This window comes from Mustela nigripes, chromosome 6, assembly GCF_022355385.1.
Source record: "Mustela nigripes isolate SB6536 chromosome 6, MUSNIG.SB6536, whole genome shotgun sequence".
NCBI classification, from domain to species: domain Eukaryota; kingdom Metazoa; phylum Chordata; class Mammalia; order Carnivora; family Mustelidae; genus Mustela; species Mustela nigripes.
This window is the reverse complement of record NC_081562.1, coordinates 131,058,067-131,071,118: the sequence shown is the minus strand read 5'-3', so window position 1 is coordinate 131,071,118 and position 13,052 is coordinate 131,058,067. Positions and strand designations below refer to the sequence as shown.

General features: G+C 43.5%; 1 protein-coding gene across 7 annotated transcripts in view; it reads left to right on the top strand.

Moving 5' to 3' along the window:
• Positions 1–13,052, top strand: part of CACNB2 (calcium voltage-gated channel auxiliary subunit beta 2) — a 378,781-nt gene that overhangs the window by 352,116 nt on the left and 13,613 nt on the right. For all 7 annotated transcript variants that reach the window (XM_059404225.1, XM_059404229.1, XM_059404224.1 and 4 more), the window contains 3 exons: positions 972–1,052; positions 1,518–1,576; positions 9,784–9,893. In XM_059404225.1, the coding sequence (XP_059260208.1) occupies positions 972–1,052; positions 1,518–1,576; positions 9,784–9,893 (250 nt within the window). The remainder of the gene's footprint in view (positions 1–971; positions 1,053–1,517; positions 1,577–9,783; positions 9,894–13,052) is intronic.

Sequence of the window (13,052 nt, the reverse complement as noted above, 5' to 3'; positions counted from 1 at the left end):
AGATAAGCTGTTACCTGATTTTTTTTTTTTTTGCAAGATTTTATTTTGACCATTTTATGTGAAGCAACAAAGCTGAAAACTTTGCAGAGTTTTAGAAACTGGTCCATAATTTAGCTCCTCCCCTTACTCTTCCAAAAGAGAAAGAAAGGCATGAATTAATTATGTAACAGAGACATTACCTAAACCACTCTACAGAAGCCTATTAGATGTGCAAGTTGATAATGAAGCTTTGGAGGCCCCGGCAGCGTGACTACGTTATCACATGTTAACTGCCTTCCTTCCAAGACGCACAAACCTTACCTCTTAACTTTTCAAGTTCTGAGGTCTAGAAACTGGAAATCCAAAGCCGTGCGTCACTAACCCGTGATAGTGACCCTAATTACTGCTCAGTGGAACGAGCGTGCCTGTTGACTTAAACTCTCAGAGGAGAGCAGGGATTTTCAAGTATTTTGGTAATGAATGTTATAATGTTTTGAAATTGGGTTTTACCCAGGTAAGACAAACATCTAAGATGCAAAGCTAGTAAGACTTTTCTTTTCTCCGTAATTAACCATGTTAGGCCTGATCCTTCAAGCCTTCAGGAAACTCTCAGATGCATTTGAAAAGCAATATTAACTTCCCATCAAGCCTAAAGCACCTGCTCTGCACGAGGCATGTCTGCTGTCCTTCCAGCTAGGTTTTGTTCAAAAAGCAGCACTTCCTGCTTCCTGCTAGGTTAGTAGTCTTTCTTGAGGAGAGCAAGAAAACCATAGACAATTCAGGAACTTGACAACTTTAGGAGCATAAACCCATCAAGCTTTGGTTGGGTTTATCGAGGAAAGAGGCAAGTAAAAAAAAAAAGAAAGAAAGAAAGAAAGTTCTGGAATGCCGGTGCCTCCTATTACACAGTTCAGAAAGAATAATTTATACTTAGAACATTTCAGGTCCCCTTGCCTTTTAAGCATCTGAAGTCCTCTCCTCTCTCTCTGCAGACAGAGCACACTCCTCCTTACGATGTGGTTCCTTCTATGCGACCAGTGGTCTTGGTGGGCCCTTCTCTGAAGGGGTACGAGGTAGGTGTCTGCCCCCTGGAGTGCACTACACTTGACATTCGCATGCTGACCTGCTTTGTGGTTCCGCCTCCCTCTTGAATTTCAAGCTTAAAGAGCTTGCAGCAGTGAGACATGATTTTCCAAGCTGTGGTATATACTGCTTCCTGTTTTGATCTGCTTTGTTTTGATGGCTGTTACTGGGGACCTTTTGCTAAGCTTCAGTTTACTCTGGGGAAATGGTATCTAATGGCGAGCGCCTGAAACCACTTGCGACGTCATCGTCATGTACTGTCACTGAAACATCAGCATAAATTTGGGGAACTTCACCTTTTTCATTGTGTTTGTATCAGAACTCAGCCGAGGGAGATTGGGGCAGTCTCACATGTGCTCGATCCAAATGGGATAAACAGTCTTGGGGACGAAAATGTTTTGTTGTAATTAGTAATATTTTTGCCATATCTTAATGTATTGCTTGCTCAATTGCAGGTCACAGATATGATGCAGAAAGCATTGTTTGATTTTTTAAAACACAGATTTGAAGGGCGGTGAGTATTCCCCAAATCCTGGATTTTGTGGATTCCTCCGTGAAGATGGCAAAACCCGGGTGGGACAGGGCATGTGATCGCAAGAGAAAACTACCCTCGGCGGTCTGTATGGCGACGGGCAGTGAGGTTCATCCAGTTCTGTCGGATTCAGTAAATATTTGTCGTGTTTGCTCAGTATCTCCTCAACCCTGGATAAGCCAGCGCTCTCTTCCTGCACCTGTGTCTAAGCTGAACTTGGCCACATTCCTGTTGACCTGTCTCACCCTAAATTCATGATTAGCTGGCGCTTAGGGCTGCTCAGCAATTATACTCAATATCTCTCTTCCATTCACTTTTCTACTCTTCAAGACTTCCGGACCATCTCCTCTCTCAGCAATCCCCCAAACTCCTCATCTCTCTTCCCGATGAACATGCTTCCTCTTTCACAGAGACAACAGAGGTAAACAAACAGAGGAGAACTTCAAAGAACTCTCCCCACCACATCGAGCCCGGCTTCAGTGTTTGCCTGAGTATCCTGCTTTTTTCCCTTTCACTGTGCTCCTAGCCATGGCCAACCCACCCAGTTGGGCTCTAGATCCCATTCCCCATCCCGACACAGCTATAGAATCCTTTCCTTTCTCATCACTGCTGCTCATTCTCGTGGGAACTCCATCAGCATCAAAGGATGTGGTTATTTCTCCCTTCGATGGAAGTTTGAACCATATTCCCCTCTAGCTAGCCCATTTTTCTCCTTTTCTTTCCAGCAAATCTCCTTCCACACGTAGTACATCCTTGTTCTCTTCTCATACTGAAATGTACGCCAGTTAACGCATCCGTCACTCAACCGATCATCAGTGACCTTCACGTTGCTAAATCCAGGGGTGAGCCTCAGTGCTCCTGTTAATTGGCGTATTGGACTGCTTCTTCCTCTTTTAACTCCTTGATGTGCTTGCTTTCTGCAAGCACACTTTTCTAGGTTTTCTCTTACCTCACTTTGTCTCCTTTTTCTCCTTGGCTGGTTCTTCCTCATCGACTAGACGCCTTGGAGCCCCCAGGACCAAGTCCTTTGGTCTTCTGTCTTCTGGTTGCATTCATTCCGCGAGAGATTTCATTTGATGTATGACTTGTCAATAGCATTCCTTTGCAGGTCCGTCCTCTGAATTCCAGATCCGTGTATCCAACTGCCTGTTCAGTCTCACCACTGAGATGTTGAATGGACTTCTCAGACGGAACCTCCCGGCTCCCTCCGAACCTGCTCCTCTCCTAGTAGCCCATGCCTCATGTACACCTGCTTCGTCATTCAGACCCAAGACCCATCCACCCCGAATCACCGAGTCATTCTTGACTGCTCTTTTTCTCTTATGTCCCACATCCAAGTGCTATGGTGTGTTTCTTCAAAATATATCAAGAACCGAACGACTTCTCGCACATCCTCTGCTATCCTTTTGGCCTAAGACCCTGGATCGCGTCATGAATAGCCTCGTAACTTGTATCTTTGCTTCCATCTTCGCTTCCTTGATCTCTCGTCTCAATTCTGCACGACTGAGGCTGCGCGACTCTGTTAAACTGTGAGTGTGTCTCCTCCCGGCTTTGTTCAGATCCAACCAGTGACTTCTCTTTTTACTCAGCATAAAAATTGAAGTCCCTACAGGGGCCTTTAAGAACCTCTCCGGTCAGACCGTCCACACTCCCCCACCCCCTCCTTACTTCCGACTTCATCTCTTCTACTCTCCCGCTTGCTCATTCTGCTCCTGCCACACTGACTTCCTTGTGGTTCCATGAGTGTCCCAGACAGCCTGGTATATGCCCACCACAGGGCCTTTGCATTTGCAGCTCCCTGTGCGAGGAAGACATTTCCATCAGATACTGTCCTTGGTGTAGGTGCACACAAATACACACTACACTACACTACACACACACACACACACACACACACACGCACACACACATTCTCTCTCTCCCGTCCTTGACTTTTTCCATAACTCTTTTATATATTCTATTAATGAACTTTGTTGTCATTCTCCCACAGTCAGAATATAAACTCCATGAGGGCAGATTTTTTTTTTTTTTTGCATTTTTTTTTTCTATCTGCTATGTGAACTCTTGTGTTCTCAATGCCTGGAACTGTGCTCAGTGGGAACAATACGTGGGTGAGGCTGAATGAACGTCTCCCCATGTGCACCTCCAGCTAAAGAAATGGAGAGATGGGGAAGCCACTCACTGTCTTTGTGGACCTCAGGTGTCAACCATCAGTGGAAACCTTGAGCGGTAAACTACAAAGTAAAGGAATGGGCAGCTCAGCCCATGTGTGTCCAAGGTGCACATGATGTAAAGGGAGGAAGGATGGACACTGACAGGGATGTTACCATCTAAGAAAGGTAGCTAAGATTTCACTCACTTGAATTAGAAAGAGAAAGGTTGGGCCAGTGGATGGGTGTTAGTGGGTGAAGGAATCAGGGCGTGACACAGCGTCATGTGGAAGGCAAGCTCCTTAGAGATCCTCAAGGCAAGACTCTAGACAAGGAGCAAGTGGTGAGAGAGCCAGAGCTGTCTCTCTTGTGCCATGTCCATTGGCTTGGACGTAATCCTTTTCTTCTCTTCTCCTCCCCCTTCAGCTTGCTTCAGCAAATTTTATTGAGCGGGCGCGGTGTGCTGGGCATCGTGAAGAAAACAAGTCAGGCGAGGGTCTTGGCTTCATGGCGCTTGCTTCTAGTTAATTGGAAAGAAGCCTTAAGTCAGAGAATCCGGGGACACTGGGGTCAAAGTTAAGCCAGTTCCTGAAGCATCAAAGCTATGATAGGAGTCTAAAATGGAAACTTCGAAATTTAAGCAAAGGGTAGCATACAGGACTAGTTTGTATGTCTGTAGTTTTTTAAAGATAGATATTTATTTGAGAGGGAGTGTGCACGCAAGTAGGGGGAGCAGTGGAGGGGAAGGAGAGGCACAAGCAGACTCCCCAGTGAGCAGAGAGCCCAAGGCAGGGCTTGATCCCAGGACCCTGAGATCATGACCTGAGCCGAAGGCAGACGCTTAACGGACTGAACCACCCAAGCGTCCCTATATTTCTATATTTTTAATAAGACAAATTTGGTGCCTCTACTCTACATTCCTGTCCTTCTCACATCCTAAGGATACAAGTACAATAAATACGTAGTATCTGTGGATTTCAGTGTTCTTTTAAATTTCTAAGTATACTGCTTTCTTCCTTGACCATACCTGCTCCTAGAGTCATTTGTAATTCATATCAACTTTTAGCGGGGGAGGCAAGGCCACACGGAAACCTACAGCAGGACAAGGACAGGACTGAAAGAGACAGTAAAAGAAAGAAGAAATTATGTTTCCAGGTGTAAAAAAGACTATATAAACAAGGCCCACATAATCAAATGTTCCTTATTTGACTTTTTTTTTCCCATAATTTTATGAAATATGTTTTAGTTTGTGCCAGGAAAACACAGGGTTTGGCTTGGTCCAAGGCTGTCTGGCACTGGCCACGTGAAAAAGACATACCCCTGATCGGGCTCATTTACCGTTCAGTTCTTTATGCTTGACTCTGTCATTTATCCTAATTTGGGGTTGTCTCCTTGCGCATACACACCCAGAAAATTACTAGACAAAGCACTGTGCTTCCGCTTTCCAAAATGCCAAAGATGGAAAATGAGATGGCATTTCCTTACTGTTTAAACCTAGTTAAGTTCTGAATTTGAAAGACCGAATCCAGCCATAGGACATGTCTTGGCCCCCTGTTTGAAAGTGTCGGTCCATCCAGATTGATTTCATTTAAGAACAAATGAACAAAATATCTGAATGTTGTCAGTCTGCTCTTTCTGGCCAGAAGTAATTTCCACGGCTTTCTTAATGCATCTGCCTTGGCTCATTTGACTCAGAGCTCAAGTTCAGCATTCTAGGCTTCAGAGTACCAATTAAAGATCCTCAAAGGAATTAATAGGGCCCATAAGATACACTTAAAAAATCCATGCAAAAAATTTTTAACCCACGGCAAGACATCCAGAGTACCTGAATCATTCAGTGTCTTTGGTTCTGGCAGCAGTAGGGGGAGAAAACTGATCCAAAGTATCAGGTACTTCCATATACATGTAATTTTAAAAGGGAGAAATGAATTACTCTTTCATTATCTATTAAATAAACTAAATTTATTTTTAAAAATTTAAAGCCCAAGGGGAAGAAAATATGAAAGGAAGTGTTGGTGATGAAAAGATTCTTGACGGAAATTCTTTTCTGTTCCTAAACCTAGTTAAGTTCATTTGTTGAAGCCCTGGGGAGTTGTCAGAATCGTGATCCTGGCTGTCAGATCAAGGAATAGATGATAAATCATTACCGTCTTTCTCTTGTGTGCAGTAGAGTAGCCCGTTTACAATCAGACCCATCCTAACCAGCTGTGTCATGTAAACAAAGCAACCTTCACATTCCCCTTGTAGGACATTGACAGGTAAATTAACAAGGAAATTGAGGATGAGAAGGAAAGCTACCACCAGTGATGAATTCGGTTTCCTCCCCAGAGACTGAAAATGTCAGCTCTCGGCACTAAAATGTCTGGAATGGGAACAGAATTGTAGGGATATGTACACTGCTGAATCTTCTGCGAGAGAATCTTATTGGAAATCAGTAATCCTGGGTAACATTACATCACTTTATTTTGTTGTGTAGATCATTTACTTAGATGTGAGACAACTTCTAAACTGGTGGTTATCTAGCCTGGCTGCACATTAGAATCATTGGCAACACTTTAAAAAATAAAACACTAGCCCAACAACAAGGGCTTGGGTTCCGTCTGTGACCAGCTGAAACCACATTTCCAAGGCAGGACCTCCTATAACTGTAAAAGCTGGTATGGCGATCTTGATACATTCCGAGAGGGTTAAGAACCACTACTGTAGGGGCGCCTGGGTGGCTCAGTGGGTTAAAGCCTCTGCCTTTGGCTCAGGTCACGATATCCCAGGGTCCTGGGATCGAGCCCCGTATCAGGCTCTCTGCTCAGCGGGGAGTCTGCTTCCCCCTCTCTCTCTGCCTGCCTTTCTACCTACTTGTGATCTCTCTCTCTGTCAAATAAATAAGTAAAATCTTAAAAAAAAAAAAAAAACACTACTCAACTGTATTGTCCCCAGAATTTGGCCCTTAGGATTATCAAGGTCTCCTTTTTGGCAGAACCCCAAGTAGTGACAATTCCCAGAGCATAACTGTAGGAGTTGAAATAGAATAGTGACCCAACTTCGCACAGCCTACTGAGCTAACGCGAGAAGCAGGTCAGTGGATTCTCAGCTGAGCAGTACCACGCACAGAGAGGTCCGAGCATGTGGGAGGAGGAGGACGTATTCAGCTGGCTCCATTTCTTACTATGTATTATGACTCGCTGGATAATATTCCAATGAGCCGTAGTATACACTGTAATGACTCTGTCTTCTGTGTTTTCCTTGAGATAAGGAATATACCTTTCTACGCTTGCTTTACTTCCTCTGTGTTTGGCATTAACTCAGCCCTGAACCCCCCAGCTGTCGGAACCTCCTCACGGTATCCTGAGATGCATCCTGTTGTCACTCCCTTTGTCTTCTCGAACCTCTGGGAGCGTTCTGGCCATCTCTGGTCTGGACAGTTTCTGTCTTTGATGGGTGCACATTTGTCATTCCAGGACATCCTTCAACATTATTCTGGATATTCCTTTAGCCTTCCTCTTGGGTCGGAGCCCCTTTTCCTTAGATCCATTGATCTGAGGCTTTACCCTGTCCTTTCCGCTGACAGTGTTCTCTGGTAGGTTCCCTAGAAAAGTCTGTAACTTTTTGAGGCCCTGAATGTCTAAAAGTGTCTTTCATCAACCCGCCCATTTCACTGACAGTTAAAATGGCTACCGAATTTATTTTTTAAGATTTGATTGATTGATTGATTCATTCATTCATTCGACAGAGAGCAGAAGTAGGCAGAGAGGCAGGCAGAGAGAGAGAGAGAGAGAAGCAGGCTCCCTGCTGAGCAAGGAGGCCACATTGGGCTTGATTCCAAGACCCTGAGATCATGACCTGCGCTGAAGGCAGACATGTAACCATCCGAGCTCCATCTGCCCCCTAATGGCTATAGAACTTTGATTGAAATAATTTCCCTTTAGGATTTTGAGAACTTTCTGCCCTTCTTTTCTGGCTTCCAATGTTGAGAAGAACAGAAGACTTCCATTTCAGACCCTCAATGTGGGACCTGTATTTATTTATTTGTTTGTTTGTTTATTTTAGTTTCTCTTCTTTCATTATTCTCTTTTTTTCCTGAAGTTCTTGTGTTATTTGGAAGTTGAACCTCCTGGGTGGTTCTTTCATTTGTATACTTTTTCTTCTGTGTTCTCTGTCTTTGCCTTTTTTGTTTTACCCTTTAGAGTTTCTTAACTTTATGTCCCAGCTCTCTTTTGAATGTTTCTGTCATTTTTGATTGCCAAAAACTCATTCTGAGTTTCTAAATAGAAATTTGTTATAGTTTCATAGATATAATAATGTTTTAGCTTTCAACTTGAAATACAGCTGACCCTTGAACAACAGGGCTTTGAACTGTGGCTCCTCTTCTAGGAGAGTTTTGTTTTGTTTTCAATAAATATATTGGAAAATTTGGGGGAGGATTTAACAATCTGAAAAATCTTGCCAGTGAACCACCTAGAAATATTGGAAAAATTAAGAAAAACTTATTATTGTAAGAATACAGTGTATAATATATGTAAGATACAGAATATGTATTAATAGACTGTTTAGGTGATTGGTAAGGCTTCCTTCCAGTCAACAGTAAGCTACTAGCAGTTAAGCCCAAAGCTCATGGTGGATTTTGACTACCCAGGATGTCAGTGCCTCTAGCCCACACATTGTTGAAGGAGTCAGCTATATTCTTCATTTATTGATTTTTCTGTCTGGGCTCTCATTTCAGAGGTTTTCCTAAGATGCTCAGTGAACACCACAGTGCTCCAATTTAAAAACGGGACATCACGTAATCACTTGGAAATTGCATACTCGTAGGTGAAGCTTGTTGGCTTGGTGCTTCCCTATAGGACAACCTCACCAGGCCATGTCCATAGGAAACCTCCAGGGTTACTGTTCTGGAGTCTTTTTCCTTTTGGCCTTTTCCCTCAGGTCAGATGTCCCAGGGACAGAGCTTCCTTTTTGTTTTTTTTTTTTTAAAGATTTTATTTATGTATTTGTATCATGACTTGAGCCAAAGGCAGAGGCTTTAACCCACTGAGCCACCCAGGTGCCCCAAGAGCTTCCGTTTTGATCCCTGGAGTATTATAAGCCTGGCTATCAAAATTGTAAGATGGGCAAGAGGCTGGAGGCTCACCATTTAGAATCCTTTCTTTTCCGTCTAGTGGCCCTGTCCTCACTCTGCCTAGGGTCTCCTGGTCACGGGCCCTGCGTGTGATTGCCTGTAGAGAATAAACTAGCCATCTTCTATCAAACATCCCCTGGCAACTTCATGTAATTAGAGGGGAGGTGGAGGGCTCTAACTCAGAAATAGACTTTTCACCAAACCTTTAGTATCCCTTTTACCATTGCCTTCAAAGGTATTGTGAGGCTTCTGTTTTACCCCCTAGCTTTTCCTATTGTATATTTGGCTCTCTGTGGTCTAAATCATTTTACTGGCAACAGTAAATGCTCTCATTTCTACCACACCTAAAATGCCCCCTAAGCCCTGCAATACCTTACCACCAGACACAATACCCTGTCTTCTCCACAACAGCAATCTTGAGCTTTAGTGATTTTACCAGGTAATGTTCTTATCTATTGCCCATCTCTTCCACTAGACTCTTCTCTCTCTGAGGGAGACCGTGTTTGTCTTGTTCTTACTCATTCTTTGTGCCTATCACAGCACCACACTTCCGATGCGGGGGCTAAGAATACAGGTTTTCGGCAGCCTGGGTTCAAGCCCCAGCTCCCCCTTTTAGACGTAGACAGTCTTGGATGAATATTTGGCTAATTTTCTTCATCAGTAAAAGTGGGACTATAAGAAGCCTCTCTGCTAGTGTTGGGATAAGTCAGAGAGATATACAGCGCTTAATACTTGGTAAGCAAACAATAAATGCCGAGTAAGGAGGTTCGGGATAAGCAGAAATGAAGGATTTGGTGCCCTAACATCTTTTCATTTGAAAATACTGTTCACTATGCATTTCAAACTTAAGTGAGTTTGGGGAATGTACTTCTATCCCCTTGTATTCGGCTAATAACCGTCTTCTGTTACTGTTTTCCCCCCAACAGGATATCCATCACAAGGGTCACGGCTGATATCTCGCTTGCCAAGCGCTCCGTGTTAAACAATCCCAGCAAGCATGCAATAATAGAAAGATCCAACACAAGGTCAAGCTTAGGTAAGTCTGTGCACTAGACTTGCGCTTAGGCTATTTAAACATTTCTCTCCGGAGGCTGCCAATGAGAAGATCTGACTAGATGGTAATTCCATGTGTCACAGAGCAGAGAAGAAAAGGACCCACGTTGCCAGTGGCTACTGCTACAGTCTTAGTGATTTCATGCTATGGAAAGATTTGTTATGATAGTTTCAAGTTAAATATTCCACTGGCTGTCAGGATTAATGTTTTGGTTGTGGTGTTCTTTTGTGGGTTTTTGTGGGTTTTTTTTTTTTCCGCCAAAGTGAGCTTTGCTGTCTACAGACTAAAAACTCCTGGCTTAGCATTGGTGTTACCATGGGCAAGTTCATGAACTTCTGTAGTGTCTCGTTTCCTCATCTAAGCAACAACAACAAGAGAGAGAGAATATTAACTACCCTGTAGAATTACTGTAAGGATTAAACACAGTATGTTCTCCATGAAGGCTGGCTATTATCCGAAGACCCTCAGTAATGGGATTGTAGCGGGGATGACATCATTTTCAGGATAGTGTTTGTAAGGGGTTGGGACAGTGTTGAAATAAAAAATGAGGTCAATTCCTGGCCATTTTTACTTGATACCAGTATTTTTATTTGTAAAAACAATATAGAGATTTTAGTTAACAATTCTATGGGGTTATGTTTGGATACTGTTTATTAACGTCTACTGATTTGTTGAAATGACATCCTTTGCAGCTATTTTTTCTCTGTGGCATTTACTTGGAGTCTTAGGTTAATTGCAGTTACACAGTAACTTACTGGGTTGTTAGGTTTCTGTTATTACAATTTTTTTTTTGAGAATTGTTTGATCTTAGTTCATTTTTTTCCTGTTTATATGTTAAATATGTAAGTCCATTGGGAGACTGGTCTTTAACATCAACGTTTTTAGCTTACTCTGGAGCATATTATATAAATCATAGAGGAACTAGTACAATAAAACTTTATCTGTTAGTAATGTCTAGAATACCTCATAAAACTCAGTTTTGTTCCTAACAAACCCTCCCTGACTACACTTCATTTTGCTTATAGTAACTTCTTTTCTCATTCTTACATTCTGTGACCCGCATTTTTGATGTTCACAGAAATTGTTAGAAAATGCTCCCTTCAGTGACTCGCCTCCTTAACAATGTCAGTTGTTTACACTCGTACGGTACATCAGTGGCATGGATTTGTTTGCATTTCAAGGCCTTTTGTAACTACCAGCTATATATTATTTTTAAAGGACTGTTCCACGTCATATATTTTATTGAGCATATACTAGACACCGACTGTCTGGGGGTACAAAGATGAATTAGATGAAGGCGCTGCCCCCAAGGAGCTTGGTATAACAGTAAGGCAGAGAAGTTAAGGACCCATTGGAGTAGAAGGTGGTGAGCACAGTGGGCGTGCGTGGAACTGGTTGCCAGAGAGGGTGCCGGCCCCTGAGGAAGGTTTTGCAAGGAGCTAAGCCTGAGCTGTCTTGAAGCCCCACAGGGTTTAGGCAAGACAGAAGGGAAAGAGGTAGAGAGGGTGAACGGCACTTAAAACTGAGTAACAAGAGGCTTCTAGAAAGCATAGGTTCTTTACCTGAGCTGTGAGTGTATGGTTTAAACCAGAGGGTGAAGGCAGATGACGCCAGAGAGGCAGAGGAGAGATAGTAAGGAATTCAGAGCTTATCCTTAAGGCTATTATAGAGCCAGGTATCGATTTTAGGCATGTATTCGTCCATTTAACAAATACTCGAGTGCCAACCATATGCTAGGCATTACTGTTAAGTGTCGGAGACAGAGAAGTAAAGGACACCACATCCTCACTCTCATAGTTTTTGTTTCATAGGGAACACATGGACAAAAGCTAATAAATGTAGATGTAGAGTCAGTGGTTAAGGAATCTGGGAAGAAAAAGCAGGTTAAGGGGTAGAGAGTAAACTGAGAAGAGTGTGATTTTACATGGGGAAGATGGGAGCCTCTTTGAGGAAAAGACATTGTAGCAGAATGATTTGTTGTGAATTCTTTAGCCTTACAGCTACCTATGAAAAGACTGTTTTGGGGAGAGGGAGCTGAAGGTGCAAAGGCCCTGTGGCAGGAATATGTGTGATACGTTTTAGGGCTAGTGAGGAAGCCAGTGTTAACAGATGTGGAATGACAAGGGGGGACCAGATCGTCTAGAACTAGATCGTCTAGACCTGATCGTCTAGAACTTTATAGGGCTTTTATAGTGGATGTGGTAGAGAGGTGTAGGAAAGCAGACCCTATGACACAATAGGACTTGTGTTTTAGAACTATCGCTGACAGCACCATGGAGAAATGCATGGAAAGGAGAAAGAGCCAAATCAGGGAAAAAGTCAGACTCTCTTAAAGCAGATTCAGGGAAAAACAATGTACTCTGGGCAGAAACTAATAAAACCAGTGCCTTGAGGAGAATCTCTGTCGCAGTGGACAGAGAATTGGACAGGGGACAAGAATTGGACAGGGAGGTCATTTCGTAGGCTGATCTCATCCCTCAAGGGAGAGGTTCAGAGAGGACTGAAATCAGACAGTGGTACAGGGAATGAGTAGAATGAAAGGAATCCAGAGATAAGCGAGTCCAGTATTGGCAATCTGGAACATGAAGAAACCAACTCCAACATGATCTCTAAGGTTTTCCTTTCGGGAGTCGGGTCATCGATGGTGTTATTCTGGGGAGAAGGGATTGAGGATGAGGGGCTAGAAGGAGTGGACCGGTCAGGGGGTAAGGAAGACACTGGCCGCCTTTGTGCACAAGTTGAATTCGCAGCGTTTCGGCTCCCCCACATACCCGGCAGGCGATCACCTGTATGCACAGACCCGGAACTCGGCACCGAGGACAGGACTTAAGATGCAGCCCCTTCTCAATATTCACAGTAGTTACGCTGTCATGGCTCATGTCATGGCCTGAGCCAAAGACAGATGCTTAAGTCTCCATGAATACTGAACAAGCAAATACGGAGTCTGCTCCCAGGGAAACAGGGGGGAGGTTCCTCTGTAAGTATGAGAACTTGGTTTTTTGTTTAAGATTTCATGTATGTGTTTGACGGAGAGGTCACAAGTAGGCAGAGAGGCAGACAGAGGGAGAGGAGGAAACAGGCCCCCTGCTGAGCAGAGAGCCAGATACGATGCATGGCTCGATCCCAGGACCCTGAAATCAT